General features: G+C 39.1%; 1 protein-coding gene across 2 annotated transcripts in view; it reads right to left on the bottom strand.

The window, feature by feature from the left end:
- TMEM182 (transmembrane protein 182) overlaps positions 1 to 21077 on the bottom strand; it is an 82687-nt gene that overhangs the window by 46933 nt on the left and 14677 nt on the right. Inside the window, 3 exon segments of one of the 2 annotated variants that reach the window (NM_001194411.2) lie at positions 7602 to 7700; positions 9337 to 9436; positions 9675 to 9991. In NM_001194411.2, coding sequence (NP_001181340.1) covers positions 7602 to 7700; positions 9337 to 9436; positions 9675 to 9806 — 331 coding nt within the window. In that variant the 5' untranslated portion in view covers positions 9807 to 9991. 2 annotated transcript variants of the gene reach the window in all.

The following is a 21077-nucleotide window of genomic DNA, read 5'->3' as shown; positions in this document are numbered from 1 at the left end:
TAGATGGCCTCAGTGATTCTCATTAGAGGGTGATTTTGTGGCCACCCACACCCAGGACGCCTCGCAATGTCTGGAGGCATTTTTAGTTCTCATAACTGGGATCTATTGGGTAGAGGCAAGGGGTGCCACTAAATATCCCACAATACACAGGACAGTCCCACAACAAAGAATTATCTGGCCCCAATGTCCATAGTGCCAAGGATAAGAAATCCCGTTGTACGCATCAGGAGTTCCTAGCGTGAGAGGAGATTTCTGCTTCTGAGCGTGGCAGGCATTTTCAGGGATCACTGAAGCCTCTGTGGAGGTGGAAGCCTGCCCTTGGCGAAGGGAACCCAGGCCATGCTGCTGGGATAATCACAGGTCTTGTTTTCAGGAAGCAATTGCCTCCCATTATTGTAGGGATATTACATAAATTGCCAACCAATTCTGAGAAGCCCACAAATAAATTGTACAGAACACGAAATGGCACCCTCTGAAAAAAAGTGAGTTTTAAGTACAGCCTTGATGTTGTGCCCTAGAACTTTCAAGCCAACTCTACCCTCAAGAGCTAGGGCATGTGGAAGCCCAGTGAGCCACCCTGGGAGCAGCCCCAAGCCTGCATGCAAGGGAGCCTGGGCTGGGGTCCCAGATGAAAGTCAGCTGTTATTCGGGAACTGCAGCCACTCCTGTAATGTGATACTGTGTCTGTGGTCATGGCTGTGTGATCCCAAATGTCTGAACCAATACCGGGAAATTAAGTTGATGTTAGGCATTTCCAAATATCTAAGTACTTGACACTTACGGGAAAAGGAGACTCAATAGCATTTTTCATTAAATTTTATGGTGTGTATTTTTTTTCTAGCTAACTAAAATAGAGTGGAAGTATCTGGAATGATTTGCTGTATTTAGGACAATGTCCAGAATCACCATATACGAACACCCAAAAAACTGATAAATAAGACCCAGCTACAACAGAGTGATCGATCTGTAAGCCAGGGTGGCGGCTGAGGTGGGGGTATCTCAATGAGATTAGGTACCTACAACAGGTTGATGTGCCTCCTAAATTATTTAAGAATTTACATTTATATAAACTCTAGACTCAAATCTTAATTCTTCCTGGGCTGTTTCAAACTGTCAAATGTCAGGACATTCGTGTTTGTATTTTATTTTGCCTTGTATGGTAAAGCAAGTAGTTGTGTGTGGATGTGGCTGTCTGTATAAGGACGCTGTATCCTCCACCATGCTGTGCTCTGTTGGTGGCTATTCCAAGCCGCCGTGTTGGCTGATTGAAAAGGTCTCTGCTTCCTGACTACTCACTCCCCAAGCATCCCAGCGTGTGGTTTCACATTCCCATCATTCTGACACCACCTCTTTGTGAGATCACTGCTGTCTGACCTCTCTTCCTGTGAGAAGAGAAGAAAGGAGGAAGCCTGAGGTAGGGTTTGGCTCTCAGGAGGATCCTCAGGTGACAAAATGTGTAGGGAAATGGAATGGGATCCCTGAGGGAGGAAGGGCATTGTAGAGTAAAGAGGAAAGAGTCCTCAGGTCCTACCTAAGAGAATGGGCAGTGAACCGGGGTGGGATACACAGCAGATGATCTGGAAGCCTTAGGTGGATTTAGGATAGAAGTAGGTGCCTGGAACAAGGAGCCTTTAATGGGTGTCTGTAGCTGAGCCCTTGGAGAAGACAGAGCTACTAGGCCCCAAGAACTTTTACATCATTGGCTTATGACCCAATTCCTTCCTGCCTGCTTCTCATGTCCATTCATTCTGCATTTGACATTGAAGATCACGGCCTTCTTCCCAAGAAAATGCACCAGACTGCTCACTGACTTGTTACTTAATGCTTCTTTCTCTCCCTCATTTGTGGGCTGTCTTTCTTCTTCCCTTCTTCCCCTAAGAATAACTGATATTTTACTGTCTTCTTTCCTACGATTGTTTTCCTTAAAGATTATATTTGATATCAAAAATCACCTCTGCAATTTCTCATCAATATCAACTATGATTAATTAATGACTTTAAGGAAAATCAGTTTTGCATATCAAGTTACTTGCTGAATTATTACAAACTGTTACCCCACCATCAACTCAAATTTAATACGTCCAAACCAAAGTAAATCGCCATGCTCTACTTCAAAACATGCCCCCTCTTAACCCTCAGATTTCTGTCCACCTTACCAAATTTTCTTAGTTGAAAGTAATTCACAGTTTAGTACCAGTTGGCAAGCAATTTTATAGTATGGCACAATAACAATGCCAAAGAAAACTTATTCCTATGTTTTGATTCACTATTCACACTTCTGGAAATATAACCCAAAGAATAAATACAAATTATTTTTAAAAAATGCTACATACATAGAATTATTTTTGATGTAGAGGTAGCAACTAACATGTTTAAAATTTAAGAAATCAAAGTAAATACACGGGGAAATGTTTTCTATAAAAATAGAAAAGCAAGATGGACATGTATTTATGACGATTAAAACATAATATAATATGCATATGAAAGGATTAAAAACCCACTAAAATAATACTTACTGTTTGAAGGTACATGTCCACATTACTTTTTTACTGTATGTTATTTAAACTGTATTACACCTATTTGAAAAGGGAACTTCTTCATCATCCTTGATCCCTCCAGCTCTTTTTTGTTTGGCTACCAATTTTACATGTGAACTCCTCACATATCAATTATATTCTTTATTTCCTTTCCATTTTTATGGTCCCACCTTTGTTCAACCCCTGATGATACTGATTCACTGAATGATTTTGATTTTCATTCACTCCCAGGCTTTCTCCATTTCCCTTCTATGTTGCTAGACAGCCCAAAACAATGTGTACCAACCACAGGGATACGTGACATTGTTCTGATAAATAAAACATGGGCAGAAACTGACTGTTAAATTCTAGGAGCACTTCCACTTTCCTCAGAATGAAAGAGCATGAAGGTAACTATCCATCTCCAAGGATGGTAGAAGAAATAGTTGACAGAGCCTGGGTTCCTGGCAGCATCATTGTGGAAGGTGCTTCTGACCCTCTTGTTCCAGAAGAAAAATAACCTTTTGAGCTACAGTTTGTTTTCTGTTACTTGCAGCCTAATGCATTACCAATTAACATCTTGCCTCGCTTGTAGCCCCCCTGCTTGTAGCCTCACATCATTCACTTCAGCTTACACTTTTATAAGGGTGAAAGAAGACCAGAAAATAGTACTAGATAAATAAACATTGACAATAAAAGCAAAAGACAGCTGGCAGGTGAAAACAACGTGGAAGACCAAAAATTACAGAAAGTATGCAAAAAAAAAAAATTTTTTTTTGAGCTGGAGTCTTGCTCTGTTGCCGAGGCTGGAGTGCAGGGGCATGATCTCAGCTCATTGCAACCTCTGCCTCCCAGGGTCAAGCAATTCTCATGCCTCAGCCACCCGAGTAGTAGGGATTGCAGGTGTGTACCACCCTGCCTGGCTAATTTTGTGTGTATGTGTGATATTTTTTTTTTTTTTTTTTTTTTTAGTAGAGATAGGATTTCACCATGTTGGCCAGGTTGGTCTCTAACTGACCTCAAGTGATCTGCCCATCTCAGCCTTCCAAAGTGCTGGGATTACAGGCGTGAGCCACCATATCTGGCCAAACAAATTTTTTTTTAAAATTTTTAAATTTTTAAAGTGTAGGTCAATTTAGTAAAGGGCTAAAGAAATTCTGCACATCAATAGTGACTTAGGGCATCAGTATTCATACCACAGTACAGTGTGATAATGAAGTCTCCCCAAAACGTGCATTCAGCTTTTGGTCCACAGTGGATACAATAGAGAGCCAAACATACAAGGCCCCCACTCTCATGGAGCTTAGGATTGAACTGGAAAGAAAGTACATGAACAAGATAAGTACATGAGTACATAGTTTAAAACCGTGCTACGAATTATCAGATTAAAGACTGGGTTTTATAAAGGAGAGCATGGCCCAGCGCAGGTACCAGTAGGGTAGGGGGCAGGTAAGGAAGTCTTCCTTGGGAAACTGAAGCTTGAACTGGCTGGAGGGATAAACCTGCTCTGTTAGAAAAATGAACAGAGGAGGAGGAAGGAAGAGAGGAACACCGTTTGGGGAAGTTTAGGGCATATACACAGGTCCTGAGGCAAGGGGACAGATACTGAGACGGACGACCTTAAAGAAGGTCAGAGAGCTCATCCCTGTAAGTACGTATTTGTTCCCACTCATCAAGAAAAGCTGAAACTGTGTTCATCGCATTCTGCTTCAGAAGAAATGAAAAGTATGCAATTGAGTTTATAAACATTTCCACTTGGAAAAATAAAATCAAACTAGTTTATTGCTGAAAACAGTAACTGTAATTTTGCATAAAGTCATTCTAGACATATTTTTAAGCATCTAGTAATTACCAGGAACTATGCTTTGGAGAGCTCAAATACATAATGTAGGAAGTGAGGTAAACAAACAATTGCAGTTAAGCATAATGAGCACTGATAGAGGGGTCATCAAAGGCTATGGGGACACTGAGAAAGCAAAAAATTAATTCACTCGGGGTGGAATTGTCTTGAATATTCATTTCTGTTCAGTACATCATTGCCAAATGATGCCAAGCAAGTGAACTGTGACTGAATGTAAACATGAAACAAACCAGAAAATCTAGACTCTGACAAGTCTCCAAAGGTAACAGAATTGTTTAATGGACTTAGAAGTACACAAGCCTACCTCAAAAGCAATTCTGCGAATTAGACCACCTTCACCAGGCTTGGCCAGTCATTCAAATAACTAGATTTGAGGATAACTGAATTTCAGAATATGTATTTGAGATTCTTTTAAATGAAATTAGGCCTGATTATACACACAAGTCAGCTTCGAATATAAAGGCAGAAAGAGCCAATGGAAGTTTAATTTGTTATTTTGTAAAGGTATAAATAAAAGACTTATATTTTTTAATAGTATGCACTACAATTAGCCTTTTCATTCGCTGCAGTTTATTAGATTATCAACAAAACAAAAGCCAGACTTGGTTCTTCGCACTGGTTCTGCCGATAAGCAGCTGTATGAAGACAGAATCACATGATTTCTCTAATTCCCAGTCTCCTTATTATAAAAGGATAATTTCATTGGTAGTGTCCTATAATTCTAAAATTGTTACTCCAGAAAAATCATACACCCACTCTATTATTTTCACTGAATTCAACGTTGGCTAACTGCAATTGTAAAAGCTCAGGACACTACAAAGCCATTTCACCAATACTTTGCCAGGCCACAATACATCAGAATTTATAAATGATACTTTCAATTTACCAAAGGTGACCTGGCAAGTATCTGATGTTGGGTAATTGTGAAGCTACATGAAACTTAATAGTGATTCTCAAGCGTAGTGAAGGATATGTAGTCTCATTAACTAGGAAACCATACTGAAAAGTCAGGTACAAAGCTTCCGATGAAATCTATACCTTTCTCTTGGATACAAGAAAGAAACAAACAAAAAAAACCCACAAATTTAACAAACGTAATATCAAATTTCCTTGTACATTACGATGATGATGAATGAAACTTGAGTATAGCATTTCTGTTGTAGAACACATCTTTGCACGTCTCAATCATGTTTACCTAAAGTGATTGACAAAGTTTCTGAAAGTAAATGAGTTCCAGTATGTGCACCAATGAGGAATTTGGTAATTTTAAAAAATTGGATTTGGCTTTGTCACTAGATCAAAAAAGTGACACACTAATTAAACGCAGTGCTACATAATAATTCTAAGCGTAATTGCAGTATAATTTTTCTGACACGTATTTATAATCCATCTCCATCATAATTATTATGCACAGATTACATTACTTTGTTTTTCAAGTTCTCCACTATCTCCCTGAAGCAAAGGCTTTTCAAATATGTGATCATTTTAAAATATACGGTGCCTACAATACATATCTTATCACAGGACCTCATTATATGCATAACAACAATACTAATATTTATGCTAATACCTAACGTTCTGGAAAGCAAACCTTGTATTACTTTTCAGTTCATTTTATAAAAGTAAGAATGTTGGGGAAGGAGCATCGTTTTGTAACTTGTCTGTAAAACAAAAGAGTTTCTCCTGTTCTTTCCTATGCCATCCATCTCTTCTCTTACTAGTGACAGGTAGGCTTGTATACTTCTAAGTCCGTTCCACATGACACCAAGGTTTTGACAAATGTGAGTGAGGTGCCTTCTGCAGCTTTTAATGGGAAGGAGCATCCATACCACACATGTTTTCAAGGAAAGTGGCCCCAGTCCTTCGAACCCAAGGAACCCTGGTGGACAAGCACAGCTGTGGGTCAGCTCACCTCTTTCCCTATCCAGATCTCATACTCTCTTTATACGTGTCCTATTCATGATGTAATACAAGCAAATACTACATTCTTTGACAAAACTAAAACAAAATTATAATGTATAGAATTACATATTTAACAGAAAGATGAAAAATAGTTACATGTAAAGATGTGTTGAGTTCTGTGATGGTTATTGTCATATATCCACTAGGTTGGATTATGGTGCCAAGTTGTTGGGTAAAATAATAGCTTAATATTGCTGTAAAGGTATTTTTAGATGCAATGAGCACTTATAATTCCTTGACTTTGAGTAGAGTAGATTACTCCCTACCCCACACTATGATTGGGACTCATCCAATCAGCTGAAGATCTAAAGAGAAAAAACAGGTTTCTTGAGAAAGAAGAAAGTCAGCTCCCAGACTGCAGAAGAAAAATTCTACTGGAGTCTCCAGCCTTCAGACTGGAAACTGCAGCATCAGCTCTGACCTGAATCTCCAGCCTGCCAATTGCCCTGTAGACTTCAGACTTACCAGGCCTCGTAATCACTCTCTCTCACTCTAAGTGTGTGTGTGTATGTGTACCTGCATATGTATGTACCTATATGTGTGTATATAATATATATTTATGTGTTCTATTGTTTCTCTTTTTTTCTGGAGAACCTTGACTAATATTAATTTATTGAGAACATTAAATATAATAGCTATTCTTTTTGAAAAACAATTTTCTGTTCTATATATGACATTGATAGTCTGTACCAACCCTGAGCAAGTTATTACAAATTTCATGTTCTTAATGTGATTTTAAGTAATGATATCTGTCTGTCTTTCTCCTATGGGATATTACACACACAGAGTTCAGTCATTTTGTATGAAAACAGTAGCGTAACTATATATTTATATCATATATATGTGTTATATACATATTATATATATTTATCTGTTATATTCTCATGTGTAATAATTACAAAAAAGTTTTAGAAGTATGATGTATATTACAATATTTTCAACTGTAGGATTCATTTTATGTCTGTTAAAACCTTAAGAAGCAGTTCTTCTTAATAAATATTACTATCTTCATATGGGAAAGCACATTTAAAAATACTTTAATAGGCAGCTAGTAAATTACAATGACTTTACTTTTAGATCAAAGTTATGTTCTTTAAAATTATAAATGGCACATTAAAAATAACATTTTTTAATCTAACAGATCAAAAAAGTTGAAATTACAGGTCTTAAATTGCTTTTTAATTGCTCTCAACAATTTTGATCTGGGCATCCTTCAGGAAGATAAAACCCTTTCAGAGGTAGGCTGCGGACAGAGGTACTTACTGACTGCAGAGTCATAGGAGGTGGAGTTGTGCTCGCCTCTCATGAAGGGGTATGGAGACAGGTAAGCATGTGTGCAGTTCTTGGATGGTGGCTGATTGGCTAGGAAGGAGAGCAAAAAAATGGCACCTGTTATTGAAAAACTCAGTGATGACTCATCCTTAATGGAACAGAAATACAGAACACAAGGGTTACACAAGCAAAATAAAACTACTGGTTCCATCAGCAAATTCAGAGAATTGTTGTGAGGAGGGCCCTCTAGGAAACTCATATCAAGATGCACATGAGACTTGGAAGGTGGATTCATCCAGAACATCTAGCTACATGACATAATTCAATGGAATAAATTCAAATGCCCTTTATATCACCTTGCGATTTAAGGTACCACATTTCATCCATTTTCACATACTCTTCAGTACCTAACAGTGTCTAGCATACAGTAGGGATTAAAAAAATAATTGTTTTAAAAATCTAATAAACTTAAGTTTAACCTTGATTAGTTCAAATTAATAAAAAAATTTCTTCTATATCCATTTTATTTTAGGGAAGAATGTAAATGATAAGTTATACAATAATTCAAATAAATTTTTAATATTTGAAAATGTCACAAGAAGGTACTTTTAAGTTGTCTGAAAAATTAAAATTTTTATATGTACACTTTAAGGTGGACTGAAATATTGAAATATTATTTCTTTCTCAAAGTCTTTGGCAAAATCTTCCTCTTGCACAGTCTGACTTACTTTCCTTTACCAAAGTCTAAATCATTTCCACTGGCAAGTTGTATGCTTACTCTCCTGCCCCTAAATCCACTGTAAGATAGTCTATCAGGTACTTGCCTCAAAAGGCGGCTTCATCACTACTTTGTTCCTTATATATGCCAACTTACCACCAGCTTGCTTAAGTTTTCAGGGACCTCCTATTTTTATTAAATATTCCATGATCCTATTATGTATATACCATACTTTGATTTTTGATAAGAAGACTAATAATTTCAATTCTCAATAAGCTTTAGGCTAATAAAAAGCTCTTTCATTGTTGAATACAATGAAATAAGTGCTAGCTATTTTCAATAAATGGATTTTCAAAGAATAATTCAATATAAAAAACACAATTGAAGGAATGCATTATAGTTTTTAAAAGTTACGCTACCTTAAAAAGTGACTTTAAAGTTTCAATGAGAACACAAACATCAAAAGCAACGCATTTCTTGATAGTGCCAACAAACTTGGTTAAAGCTCAAATAATATAAGCTTTCATCTGCCATTGCTGGTAATTATCATTTTTTTTAAAAAAAAGATACTGTTAACTTTGACGCTATGAATATAAAATAATACATCTCTATTTATGGATTTTTACATTTGAGATTTCAAGGGCTGATAGCAAAAACATCTCATTTATTTGCAACATAGTATTCACAGACACTTGAAAAAATGCTATAGACAATACCGGTTCTGTTTGTTAGAGTTAGTGTATTCTAAATAGGAGCAGAGAAATACTGGATAATTCAGTTTTGCCATAAATATTCAGACTCCTGCTTTATGCTAAAAGATAAAATAATTATTCCTATAGCCATGTCTACTTACTGAAAAGGAATCTCGACATGATGAACCTTTTAAAGACATCTAATTGAGATTCTGTAATTCACAATCCAGTCCTCTCAAAGTGACATATACTATGTAAGAGATTGTTCATTTTTATTTTAAAGACAAGGGGGAAAATAAAGCTAAATTGTACTTACTGTACCAGAACTTCCAAATACTGGAGTCATTCTCTTCCACAATCCCATGAAACCAACACCTCCAGAAGAACCCTTCATGGTGAAAAGTGACGTTCTCTATCTGAACAGAACAAGATGAAGTAACTTGCCATCAGTACGAGAAATAGAATCAAAATCATTACAGCCAGGAAGTTTTTTAAGGACATGTATTTTATCCCAAATAACAAAGCTCCGTAGCTTTCTACATATCTCTTCTATGAAGAAACAGACACTCCACTACTACTCTCTGGTTTCAAGAGCATACATAAGACTATCTTCCTAACTACCATGTGCATCACTATTTTGAAGAAGAGACTCACGTTCTGTTCACCTGAACATCTCCCCACTTCGGTTGCAAGAAGCCAATAATCCGATCCAAAAGCCACCAAAAAGAGTAATACCCCCAAAGCACCAAAGAGAGCTCCAAAGAAGATAGCGATATTTAGTCTCATTTTCAATTCACTGGTTTCCTTTTAAATAAAATATGAAATTTTAAAATGGTAAGACCCCAAGTTTCTCAGAAACAACAGTAAAATTAAAAAAAAAATAATATTTTTGAGTCGGCAGAATCTTCTTGAGAAGGCTGTCCTAGCTCATGTTTTGGTGGCTTCTCGCTCACGCCCCGCCGGCAGGATTCATATTCCCTTTGCTCTCCCCTGGAGGGACTCCAGCCCAGCAGCTGAGAATTGCAGGCTATTTTAAGATAGTGATTGAGGAGCTGTCTTTCTCCCATGGGGATCAAAAAATAGCTGACCTTCTCCTGACTATAGAGAGAAGTATCAGGAGCTGGCTCAGATTATCATTATTGCTGTTGGGTAATCCGCAGAAGTAGAAAGAAGATGGAATGGCTATGAAGTCATTGAAAGCATTGGTCCCAAATCTTAAGTGTCTGAACAAGCTCCTCTTAGTCTAGAATGCCCATTACAGTCCCAAAGACACTGAAGACTCTCTTTGAAGATACGTAAATCACAGATATAAAGAACCACTAAGACTGATCTTGAATACAATTGAAGTTGTAATTAATTCCTTTTGGACTTTTTTTGTGGTAGAAAATACGTTTTTGGTCAAATAGTCTAACATAACGCAGTACAGTTCAGGTTTATAATCTAAACATTCAGATGTATATTTAAAAGGTCAAGAATGTTCATGGTAAGGTAATTCTTGAAAAAGTATGAAGAAGAGCTTTTATGCATCATACACTAGTGACAAAAAAAAAAACAATACTTTCTACGGCAGTCTCATGAATCTTAAACAAATTATTCCAAATAATCATCCCCAAAGTGGATTGATGAAAAAAGTCTCAAAAATGTATTTCCTGAATTAAGATGAAATAACCCTATCTACTTCTTTTTCCTTCATTTTAAAATATCCAACTTCCTCAAAAGATGAATCATACTTAATACTCATACAGACCACCTAATAGCAATGAATCTACACTTTCTTCAAGCCTTGACTCTTTAAAGCTTATTTGTTTGTTTTGTTTTTACATCTGATACGCCAGAGGAGAGTATTTTTCTAAGTATTTGTGTGCATTTAAAATCTTGCACCGTTTCTTTGGTCATTGTTTTTATATTCTCAATAATAATCTGGACCACTTCACCTTCCAAGGGGGCATCTCAACTCTACCAGCTTTCTTCACCTCTTCCTTTTTGTGGCATGGGATAGATCCTTACAATGGATTTTGTGAGAACAAAACGATCCTCAATAAAGATGAAGGGCCCTGTTAGACTGTAGCTATATGCAATCAGAGGTATTCAAAAGCTATGAATAAGGCCGGGCATGGTGGCTTACGCCTGTAATCCCAGCACTTTCGGAGGCCGAGGCGGATGGAGGTCAGGAGCCTGGCCAACATGGTGAAACCCCATGTCTACTAAAAATACAAAATATTAGCTAGGCGTGGTGGTGGGCCCCTGTAATCCCAGTAATCGTAGTTACTCAGGAGGCTGAGATAGAAGAAACGCTTGAACCCAGGAGGTTGAGGCTACAGTGAGCCGATATCGTGCCATTGCACTCCAGCCTGGGCAACAAGAGCAAAATTCTCAAAAAAAAAAAAAAAAAAAAAAAGAATTCTAAGCCTTATAGAATGTTACACAATCATTAACTACGAGATTGACTACGAGGATTAGATTTAGGTTAAGGGTTCATCTGAGATGATCCCTCATCTAATACTTAAATATTTTTTATAAGACTTCCCACACCATCAAGCTATGACATTTCTAGCCTGTGGCACTTAAGGACATCAGTAACAGCCATAACAGCTCTGCCTGATTTTCTGCCAAAAGCTGCACTCTAGGAGTTTCCAGATATTTATTCTATTCTGTTCTTTGAGATTGTGAAGCATAAGTTTCAATCCTCTGTCTGTGACAGAACTTTCTGATATTCTGAAGACAGCCGTCATCTCAGGCCTCATCAATCACAGTCCGCCCCTACCCCTAAATAGAGGTCTAAGCTATATTTTTCTAAGCCAAACACTCTATTCCTTCAAACGCCCTTGAGATTGGTACAACTCCAAACCTCCTCCTCCCTGTTCTGGTTCTTTCCCACAATTCTCAAGTGCTCGATTGAAGTGAGACATAGTAAAAATATTCTGGGCATATTCTAATAGCTTAACACTACTGCCGTTCTTATCTGGATACTATGCTAAGAGTAGTAATGGCCTCACAACAACGTTCATGCCCTAATCCTAATCTATGAATACATTATTTTACATGGCAATATCCTGGATTACATAAGTGGTCCCAATCTTATTACAGGAAACCTTACATGAAAACCTGGGAACCTGTCCTAGCCGAGTGGCCAGACACAGAAACGTGACCACAGCAAAAGGGTCAGACAATTGCTGGTTTGAAGACGGAGGAAGGGGACCAAAAGCCAAGGAATATAGAGAGCATTTGGAATTAGGAAGAGGAAAGAAACAGATTCTCCCCTTGAGCCTTAGGAAGGAATGCAGTCCTGTCCACAAATTTGAGCTCAGTGAGATCCCTGTGGAATTTCTGACCTCTGCAACTGTGGGAGAGCAAATCTGTGTTGTTTTAAGCCATTAATTTGGGGACAATTTGTTATAGTAGCAATATAAACTTGATACAGATGCTATTCTATAATTAATGCAATATTAGAGCAAATTAAGTTTTCTGCAGGGGCGGGGAATACATCTCCAGGAAGTGCTTATTGTGGACTTTCGAGCATCCAGGCATTTTATCAGACATTGAGGCTACAATATACAGGCCCTGACTTTGAGGAGTTCATGAGCTACTGGGAAAAACAAAAGAAAAGATTTGTTAGAACAAATTTTGTTAGAACAAAGATTGGTTGTTTGGAAAGAAGGAGAAATCTGTTGGATAGGAAGATTTTATTTATCTTATTTATATTTCAATGGTTTATGGTTAAAATTCCATGCACTAATACTAAATCTTTAACACACACATAAACACAAAAGTAGATGTTTTTTTTAATTAGTAGAAAAGAGTATAAGACTTTGTAGTTACTATTTATCACAATTTTGGTCTTTGTCAGAGAAAAGGATCATCTTTCTGGACTAGTTTCATCAATGAATAACGTTTTTCTCGCCATTTTTGGTTTATCCAAAAATATATAAACATCTCCACAAAAATGTTGGTAGAGCATTTACAAGGCAGGGCAGAGCCCGGATAAATGCCATGAAAGACCACTCTTTAGGGGGGCAATGCCTCAGGAACTAGGTGTGTTTATTCAATATATTAAATCTGCCATTAATTTTATTAACTTCAGAATTTCCAACCATTCATATGTGTGCATCTATTGAGAAAAATAGAATACTTCTGCTATCATAAAACTGAGCCATTTTAGCTTGATAATTCTCAATGCTTAACATAGGGCTTGGCACACAACAGGCACTGACATAAAATAGAAATCAATTTGTGTTAGGAGTCTTGGCTGAGATGCAAATACATGACCTCCTGAGCCATCCAACTGGCAATCTACCCCCAAAAGAAACAGTGCTGATCTGGCTCAGCTTGGTCCTTGTTAAGCTCTGGAGAGCCGGATTTTAGTAGGGTGCATGTTTCCTGCGCAGATGTTTTCAAACGATCTTTTAACAAATCCTTATTAGACTTCTGCTAATGAAGACATGAAATGGGGCTTACCATCGAGGAGGCAAAAGGTGTCTTTCTTCTTCAGAAAATTGGACATTTGCCTGTCACTTCAAAGTCTCCTAGTTTTCCATGATTCCTAAGGCATTTTAACAGCCATTCAGTGTTGCTTTCCCAAGGAATCTTAGAAGCCTAAGAAAATGTCCATGCACTAGGAAGGCTGTTAAACAGCTGTGGTGTTCTTTACAAATTTACAACTTGAGACATAGGTTCTCTCTTCCCTTTCTCTCTCTTTTCTAATGAAAGCCCAGGAAAAGGGGCCTTTCAATAGAAAGGCCTGGCTAAGCCTCAACCTCAACTCCTAATAATCCTATAGTAAAACGGCCCCATTGCTAGTCTATGTATCTATTCCTTATGGGAATATTGACTCTATCTCTACATCGATAAGGTTATCACACAGAGTGATATGGTTTGGATGTGTGTCCCCACCCAAATCTCATGTCAAATTGGAAGAGGAACCTGGTGGGAGGTGATAGGATTATGGGGTTGGATTTCCCCCTTGCTGCTCTCACGATAGTGAGTGAGTTCTCATGAGATCTGATGGTTTAAAAGTATGCAGCGCTTCCCACTTCACTCTTTTTCCTGCCACCGTGTGAAGAAGATGCCTGCTTCCTCTTTGCCTTCTGCCATGATTGTAAGTTTCCTGAGGCTTCCCAGTCACGTTTCCTGTTAAGCCCGCAAAACTGTGAGTCAAGTAAACCTTTTCTCTTCATAAATTACCCAGTCTCTGGTAGTTCAGTTCTTTATAGCAGCGTGAGAACAGAATAAAATACTGAGTCATCAGGGCCACAAGAATAAGCATGGTGCCTCAGGATCAATCCCATAGAAGTTGATTGTCAAAAATGGAAACTGAGGTGCATAATAGTAGCTAATATGCATAAGCCTCTACCAAGTGGCAGGCACCATGACGAGTACTCCAATACCTTGAATACAGATAAGTCTTTAGTAGGCAGAATATGAAACAACCAGTGTCTCTGTGGGCATCCACTCTCTTGGGCAGGAATTTCATCTTCTGAAGGTCTTCATGGTTGTAGGAGTTAAAGATCTTCTCTGTGACACGAAGAAGGACAGAGGTAAGCAAAGAGGGATCTCCACGGGCTCTCACAACTAAAGGCAGCTCACAATAATTTATGACTAATGACTATGTTTATTTCCTAAACGTTAAACGTTTGTTTGAGACTTCCAGCCTGTCCTCCCTGTGCTCCCAAGTCTAAATGAGGAGGCAATGTGGCTGAGTGGGGACTGCAGAGTGATCGTCCAAGAGAAGATGAGTCTGGGGAACAGAATAGGAACTGCCGGTACCAGGTCTGCTCCCCATGCAGATACTCTACTCTCCCTCCTTGCCAATCTTAAGAATAGGATTTTGGCCAGGCCCGGTGGCTCACGCCTGTAATCCCAGCACTTTGGGAGGCCGAGGCGGGTGGATCATGAGGTCAGGAGTTCAGGACCAGCCTGGCCAAGACGGTGAAACTCCATCTCTACTAAAAATACAAAAATTAGCAGGTGTGGTGGCAGGCACCTAAAATCCCAGCTACTTAGGAGGCTGAGGCAGAGAATTGCTTGAACCCCGGAGGCGGAGATTGCAGTGAGCTGAGATCACGTCCCTGCACTCCAGCCTGGGCTACAGAGTGAGACTCCATCTCAAAAAAAAAAAAAAAGGAAAAAAGAATGGGATTTTGCTTAATTAAGAAGAGCTAGAGTTTCCTTTCATTAATGAGTGATCTTGAGCCAATGGCTCAACTCTCTGAGTTTCCATTTGTTTGTCTCTTCTTGAGACGGAGTCTTGCTCTGTTGTGCAGACTGGAGTGCAGTGGCAAGATCTCAGCTCACTGCAACCTCTGCCTCCCGGGTTCAAGTGATTCTCCCACCTCAGCCTCCCAAGTAGCTGACACTACAGGCACACACCACCACACCTGACTAATTTTTTGTGTTTTTAGTAGAGATGGGGCTTCACCATATTGGCCAGACCGGTCTCCAACTCCTGATCTCAAGTGATCCGACCGCCTCGGCCTCCCAAAGTGCTGGGATTACAGGCGTGAGCCACCACACCCAGCAGGTTTCTGTTTTCTAATATGGAAAATGGGAACACTGCTTCAGAGGATTATTAGGGGTACTTGGTAAGATGACGTGTGTCAAATGAGCTGGTGTTTCTGCATATTAGCCTTCTATCTCACTTTAGCTGGAGATCACATTTCTGACAAAGAAATGAAAAAACAAATAATAAAACAAAATTTAAAAGCAAAAAACACAATAAAATAAAACTCCCTTTGGTAGCACTGCAAATCTGATTTAAATCTATTTCACCAAACCAGACTAATTTCTCACCAGGTGTTCCCAGTGCTCCCACACCAATACACATACATCATCCTTCCTCCTGGAGCGCCAGTAGCTCCTCAAATCTTTGCTTGTTCCCCATCTGATTAGAATGCCTTTCTCTTCCATCTACCTGATGACCTCTTCATTAGTTCCTTCAACAAATATTTACCAAGTGCCTACAATGAACTACATGTTCTTTAAGTGTTAACGGCAAGGCTCTGCAAGGTCACTCACATAACTCATACAAGTTTTCGTATGTATTTAATTACACTCTCCCTTTCCTAGACAGTTTTTAGAATCCACGTGTTGTGGAACAAATTGAGTCAATAAATGTTTGTTCAACAATCACATCAGTTTAATAATGAATGAGCCAATGAGGAAAAGCCCATATACAATTTGCCCTCTTATTCTTAACGACGTTACTGGGGACAGTGGTCCCTACAAACAGCATCCCCTTCTGAAGGCCAGAGGGAAATGTCTGAAAGCTAAATACAAGCTGAATTTCTACAGAGCACTACAGTTATTTTTCATCATAAAGACACTATAAATCTTGATTCATTTGACAAATACTTGTAATATCAAGCATATATCACTGGCCTGCTCCAAGACATACCATGCTGTGCCCCGGGTGGATACAGTGACTAGAATGTGCTCTCTGGCCTCAGTGAGGTAATACTCTCAAGTAACTGAGAGTGCTTCTCTCTTCACTTTGGTACCTGGTGAGATCAGAGGCTACGTACAAACGGTGATGTGCTAGCTTTCACCCTGCCTTCCCTAATTTCCTTCCCGTGCTCCTCACATTTTTGTATGTGTTTATATACACTGCTTGGAATACTTTTGAGAACAAGGAAAAGACTCAACAATAAAACAAACCAATAAAGACAATTTGTAAAATCAGGTATCTGAAGGAATAATATGCCTGGCTAAGAACACTGGTATGGTTCTTCCATTTGAAAAGCTCTGTAACCTCATTGGTTATCCTTCCCTTTTTCCCTCTTATCCTGTTTATTTCGGTCATAACTTCATTTGGAGATTCTTCTGGCTTCCTGGAAATAATATGTCTTTTAGGGTCTCTATTCACTCGGAGAAATTGCAGTGAAAATGTTCTAAGTTTGTTTCTTAAATTACAAAATTAAAAAGCAATCTGTTAAAATCTAGAGTCAACTAAGATCAATAACATTCCAAGATATTATGGTAAATTCTACCCTTGGTTTTCACAAGTTAAATAAAACTGGATAAGCAACAGCTGGATGACTATAAGCAACAGAAGGCTTTGCCCGCTTTGATGCAGTATGTTTTTTACTTGGCTTTTTAGTTAACTTGTTTTTATTATCAGTAGGTACCTTGAAACTCAGCAGAAACCTCAAGTCACATTTTTAAGTGATCATGAGCAAAAGATTCTTTTTTCTGTAGTCAAAATTTCTAATCCTAATGTTACAACATTCTTTATCAGCTCAAAATATCTAATGAAATGATTTAAGCATTCCCAAAACAAAATTAATTCTAGTCTACTTTAACACAAGCATGCCATTGCTCAACACCCAACAATGCTGAACAAATGTTGAAACAAATGCAGAAATCAAACTCTCATAGCTTCTACACACTGCGAACCCATGTTCTAGAAAATTGGAATGGTTTACCAAAGAAAGTTCTGACATCTTTTCTGGAGATTTTAGGGTAGATTCTTTTTCATGGGATAGTATGTCATAGGTCTACAATACCTCATCTGCCACCCTAATATCCAAAAGTCTCTGAAAACCCAAAGCTTTTGGCAAAGCAGATCTGACCAACATGAGGCCATATAGAGTGGACTCTCATATATTTTATGGCATAAATATGAATGTGTTTGATTTATTTCAAGGTTCCCCAGGTTCCACGAGTGGGTGTTAGGTAATGCACAGTATATGTTGTGCTACTGTTCTAAAATCACCAAAATCCTGAGTTCTAAACACATCTGGCCCAAAGGATTACACATAAGGGATTGTGGCCCATCATCCTAGACACAGGACAGTAAAGTGAGAGACGACTCGAAGAACAATTGCTTCCCTATGATCATTATTGAAACAGATTTTTACTGCCTATGAGCAGTAAAAATGTGATTTTTTTCCTGTGATTCTAATGACCCTTTACTCTTAGTTTTGTATTATAGTTCGTGATTCTTGTGTGACATCCTCTCCACTACCTCCCTTACCCATCGATACAAAACACAGTCATTTTGTAAGCATTTTGAGGGATTATTCACAGGTTTTCTAGTCTCACACATAGTATAAGAACAAAAAATAAACTATATGGGGCAATAAGTGGTTCAGTTTTTGTTTAGTGTTGCATCTCTTACACCTAGCACAATGCTGTAAGGTAGGTAGGTGCTCAGTAAAAATGTAGCTATTCATCTTACTGAGCTTAATTAAATTGGTTTGAACACTGCCACCTGCTGGCCATAGGCACAATTTACATTCCACGGTACATTAGGGTCGGTTGTTGGGAATCTATCAAAAATGCAGAACTGGCTGAGCATGGTGGCTTATGTCTGCAATCCAAGCACTTTGGGAGGCTGTAGAAGGAGGATCTTTTGAGCCCAGGAGTTCTAGACCAGCCTGGGCAACACAGCAAGACCCCATCTCAAGTTTTTTTTTTTTAAATAAAAATATATATAGAACAATGACTTAGTTTCATATTATTGAGTTTAGATGAAACCTAAACTAAAATGGTTTCATCTAAGCATCTAGACCCCAATGAATAGTTACACAACAAATAGAACATGACTACAGCAAGATCCATAAGCTCATTCACTTCATTAATTTAGGTAGTTTATGCTCATTTAAAATGAGAGTTACCTATACAAGTAATTCACACCAAGGGAGGTATATGACAAAAATACCCTTCCCTCTGCAAAAGGTTTGCTACCTAGCTCCAGGCTCTATCTCATAAAGAATTCTATTAGTGCATGTAATTATAGTAACTCTTGAAAGGAGGGGGAAAAAAATGGGGACCAAACAGTGAAATCATTTAACATAGAATTTGGGGGATTTCAGAAATCAAAGTGATGTGACTTACAGGGAGATATTTATTTTATAAACAAATTACATTTTCAACTATTGTAATTTCAATTTAATTTCCTCGTTCATTTGTTTAGAGTTAAAACAATTCTTTCTAAGGTTGCATATTATACTTCATAATCTAGAAGCTGTGTGAATGAAAAGGTTCTCCTCTTCTGTCCTTCAGTAATAAAAGTGCTCTGCATATTTCTTATGTGGAATGACTTCAGTCTTAATTTAGAGAAAGAAATTCTGATTTATCCTTGTCTCTGGGGTATGTTACTAGTTCCTTCTTTATCAGGAAACATGGAATGGACTTGTAGACTCCTTTCCAACTGACTTTCCAGAGGAGGTGCTTGTAAGAATCTCTAATGACCCAGCAAGTTCAGGTCATATGGTCCAAAGGAAAGACAACCTAATCCGTGAGAAAGAGAGTGAAATGCAAGGAGACACGCTGGTGTCACCAGAGTGCCACCATGTCTCCAAGAGGAAACAGCCATTGGTGTTGCATCACTGTAAAATAGTCAGAAGTGGTCCAGGCAGAGGTCACTGTCCTAGGCCTGCTGAAGGTGCTGCCACAGGTTCTACACGGACCGCTCCACAGCCCTCTCCTCATGTTCTGCTCAGCCAGGTCCCTTAAATTCTGCTTAATTATTATACATACATGGTATGGGGTAAGCACTTAAAAATTAGAGCATATCAGGATACCCAAAGGATACAACAGCTAAATAACAAAAATGTCAAAAGTAACAAAGTAACAATGCCCAACGCTTGGCAAGCTCTCACACTGTCTCCAGCCCTGTTCTAAGTGCTTGATGTTTGTCAGCTCTTTTGCTCTCCACAATCATCCACTGCAATAAGCATCAGGATTGCCCTCACTTTATTGATGAGGAAACTGAGACAACTCTGAATCTCTTTATGGCAGGGCTTTTTTGGCCTAAGCACTGTCTATAGACTAAATCCTGTCCCTCTAAAATTCGTATGCGGCCCTAATCCCCGTGGGACTGTATTTGGAGATAGAACCTATAAGTGGGCAATTATGGTTAAATGAGGTCAAAAGGGTGGGCCCTGATCTGGCAAGACTAGTATCCTCATAAGAAGAGGCTGGGCACAGCGGTTCACATCTGTCATCCCAGCACTTTGGGAAGCCAGGGTAGGAGGATCTCTTGAGGCCAGGAGTTCAAGACCAGCTTGGGCAACATAATGAAACCCCCATCTCTACAAAAAATTTAAAACTTAGGGCCGGGCGCGGTGGCTCAAGCCTGTAATCCCAGCACTTTGGGAGGCCGAGACGGGCGGATCACGAGGTCAGGAGATCGAGACCATCCTGGCTAACACAATGAAACCCCGTCTCCACTAAAAATACAAAAAATTAGCCGGGCGTGGTGGCAGCGCCTGTAGTCCCAGCTACTCGGGAGGCTGAGGCAGGAGAATGGCGGGAACCCGGGAGGCGGAGCTTGCAGTGAGCCGAGATCGCGCCACTGCACTCCAGCCTGGGCGACAGAGCGAGACTCCGCCTCAAAAAAAAAAAAAAAAAAAATTTAAAACTTAGCCAGGCATGGTGGTATGCACCTCTAGCCCTAGATACTTGGGATGCTAAGGCAGGAGGATCGCTTGAGCCCTCAGGGGTTCAAGGTGACAGTGAGTGCCAGCCTGGGCAACAGAGTGAGACCCTGTCTCTAAAAAGAGAGAAAGAAAAAGAACATAATGACACAGGAGTTAAGAAGAAGTTATGTAGGCAGATAGTGAGGGCAGGAAGGTCCTTGGTAAGGTTTTCCTTTTAAGGAAAAGCAGCCCCAAAATCATTTTCTTTGCTAACAAAGAGTAGCCTATAAAATCAAGCTGCAGACTTAGAAAGGCAGGCTACAAGTTTGCACAGGTGAAGGCTAGGCAGCTGTGCCAATAGGAAAGGGCCACCTGGGACTATGCATGTTCAAAATGGTGGCTCTATCTTTCCTTCTCCTTTCCAACCACATTTGCAGTAGGCAGCAGACGACACAGCCCAGGTCAAGTGGAAAGTTCATTTGCATAATAAGATTAGGGTGGGGTGGCCAGCTTCCCCATGTACTATGTAAACATCATACCTGGTCCAATCAATCTGTGTGCCCTATGTAAATCAGACACTGCCTCCTCAAGCCTGTCTGTAAAATCTGGTGCACTCCGCAGTGGGCCGGAAGACCTACTCTTGCAACCCTCTCTCTCACAAGAGCTATTCTCCTTTCTCTTTCTTGCGCCTATTAAACCT

This window comes from Macaca mulatta, chromosome 13, assembly GCF_049350105.2.
Source record: "Macaca mulatta isolate MMU2019108-1 chromosome 13, T2T-MMU8v2.0, whole genome shotgun sequence".
Lineage (NCBI taxonomy): Eukaryota > Metazoa > Chordata > Mammalia > Primates > Cercopithecidae > Macaca > Macaca mulatta.
The sequence above is the reverse complement of the archived record's forward strand: the minus strand, read 5'-3'. Positions and strand labels throughout refer to the sequence as shown.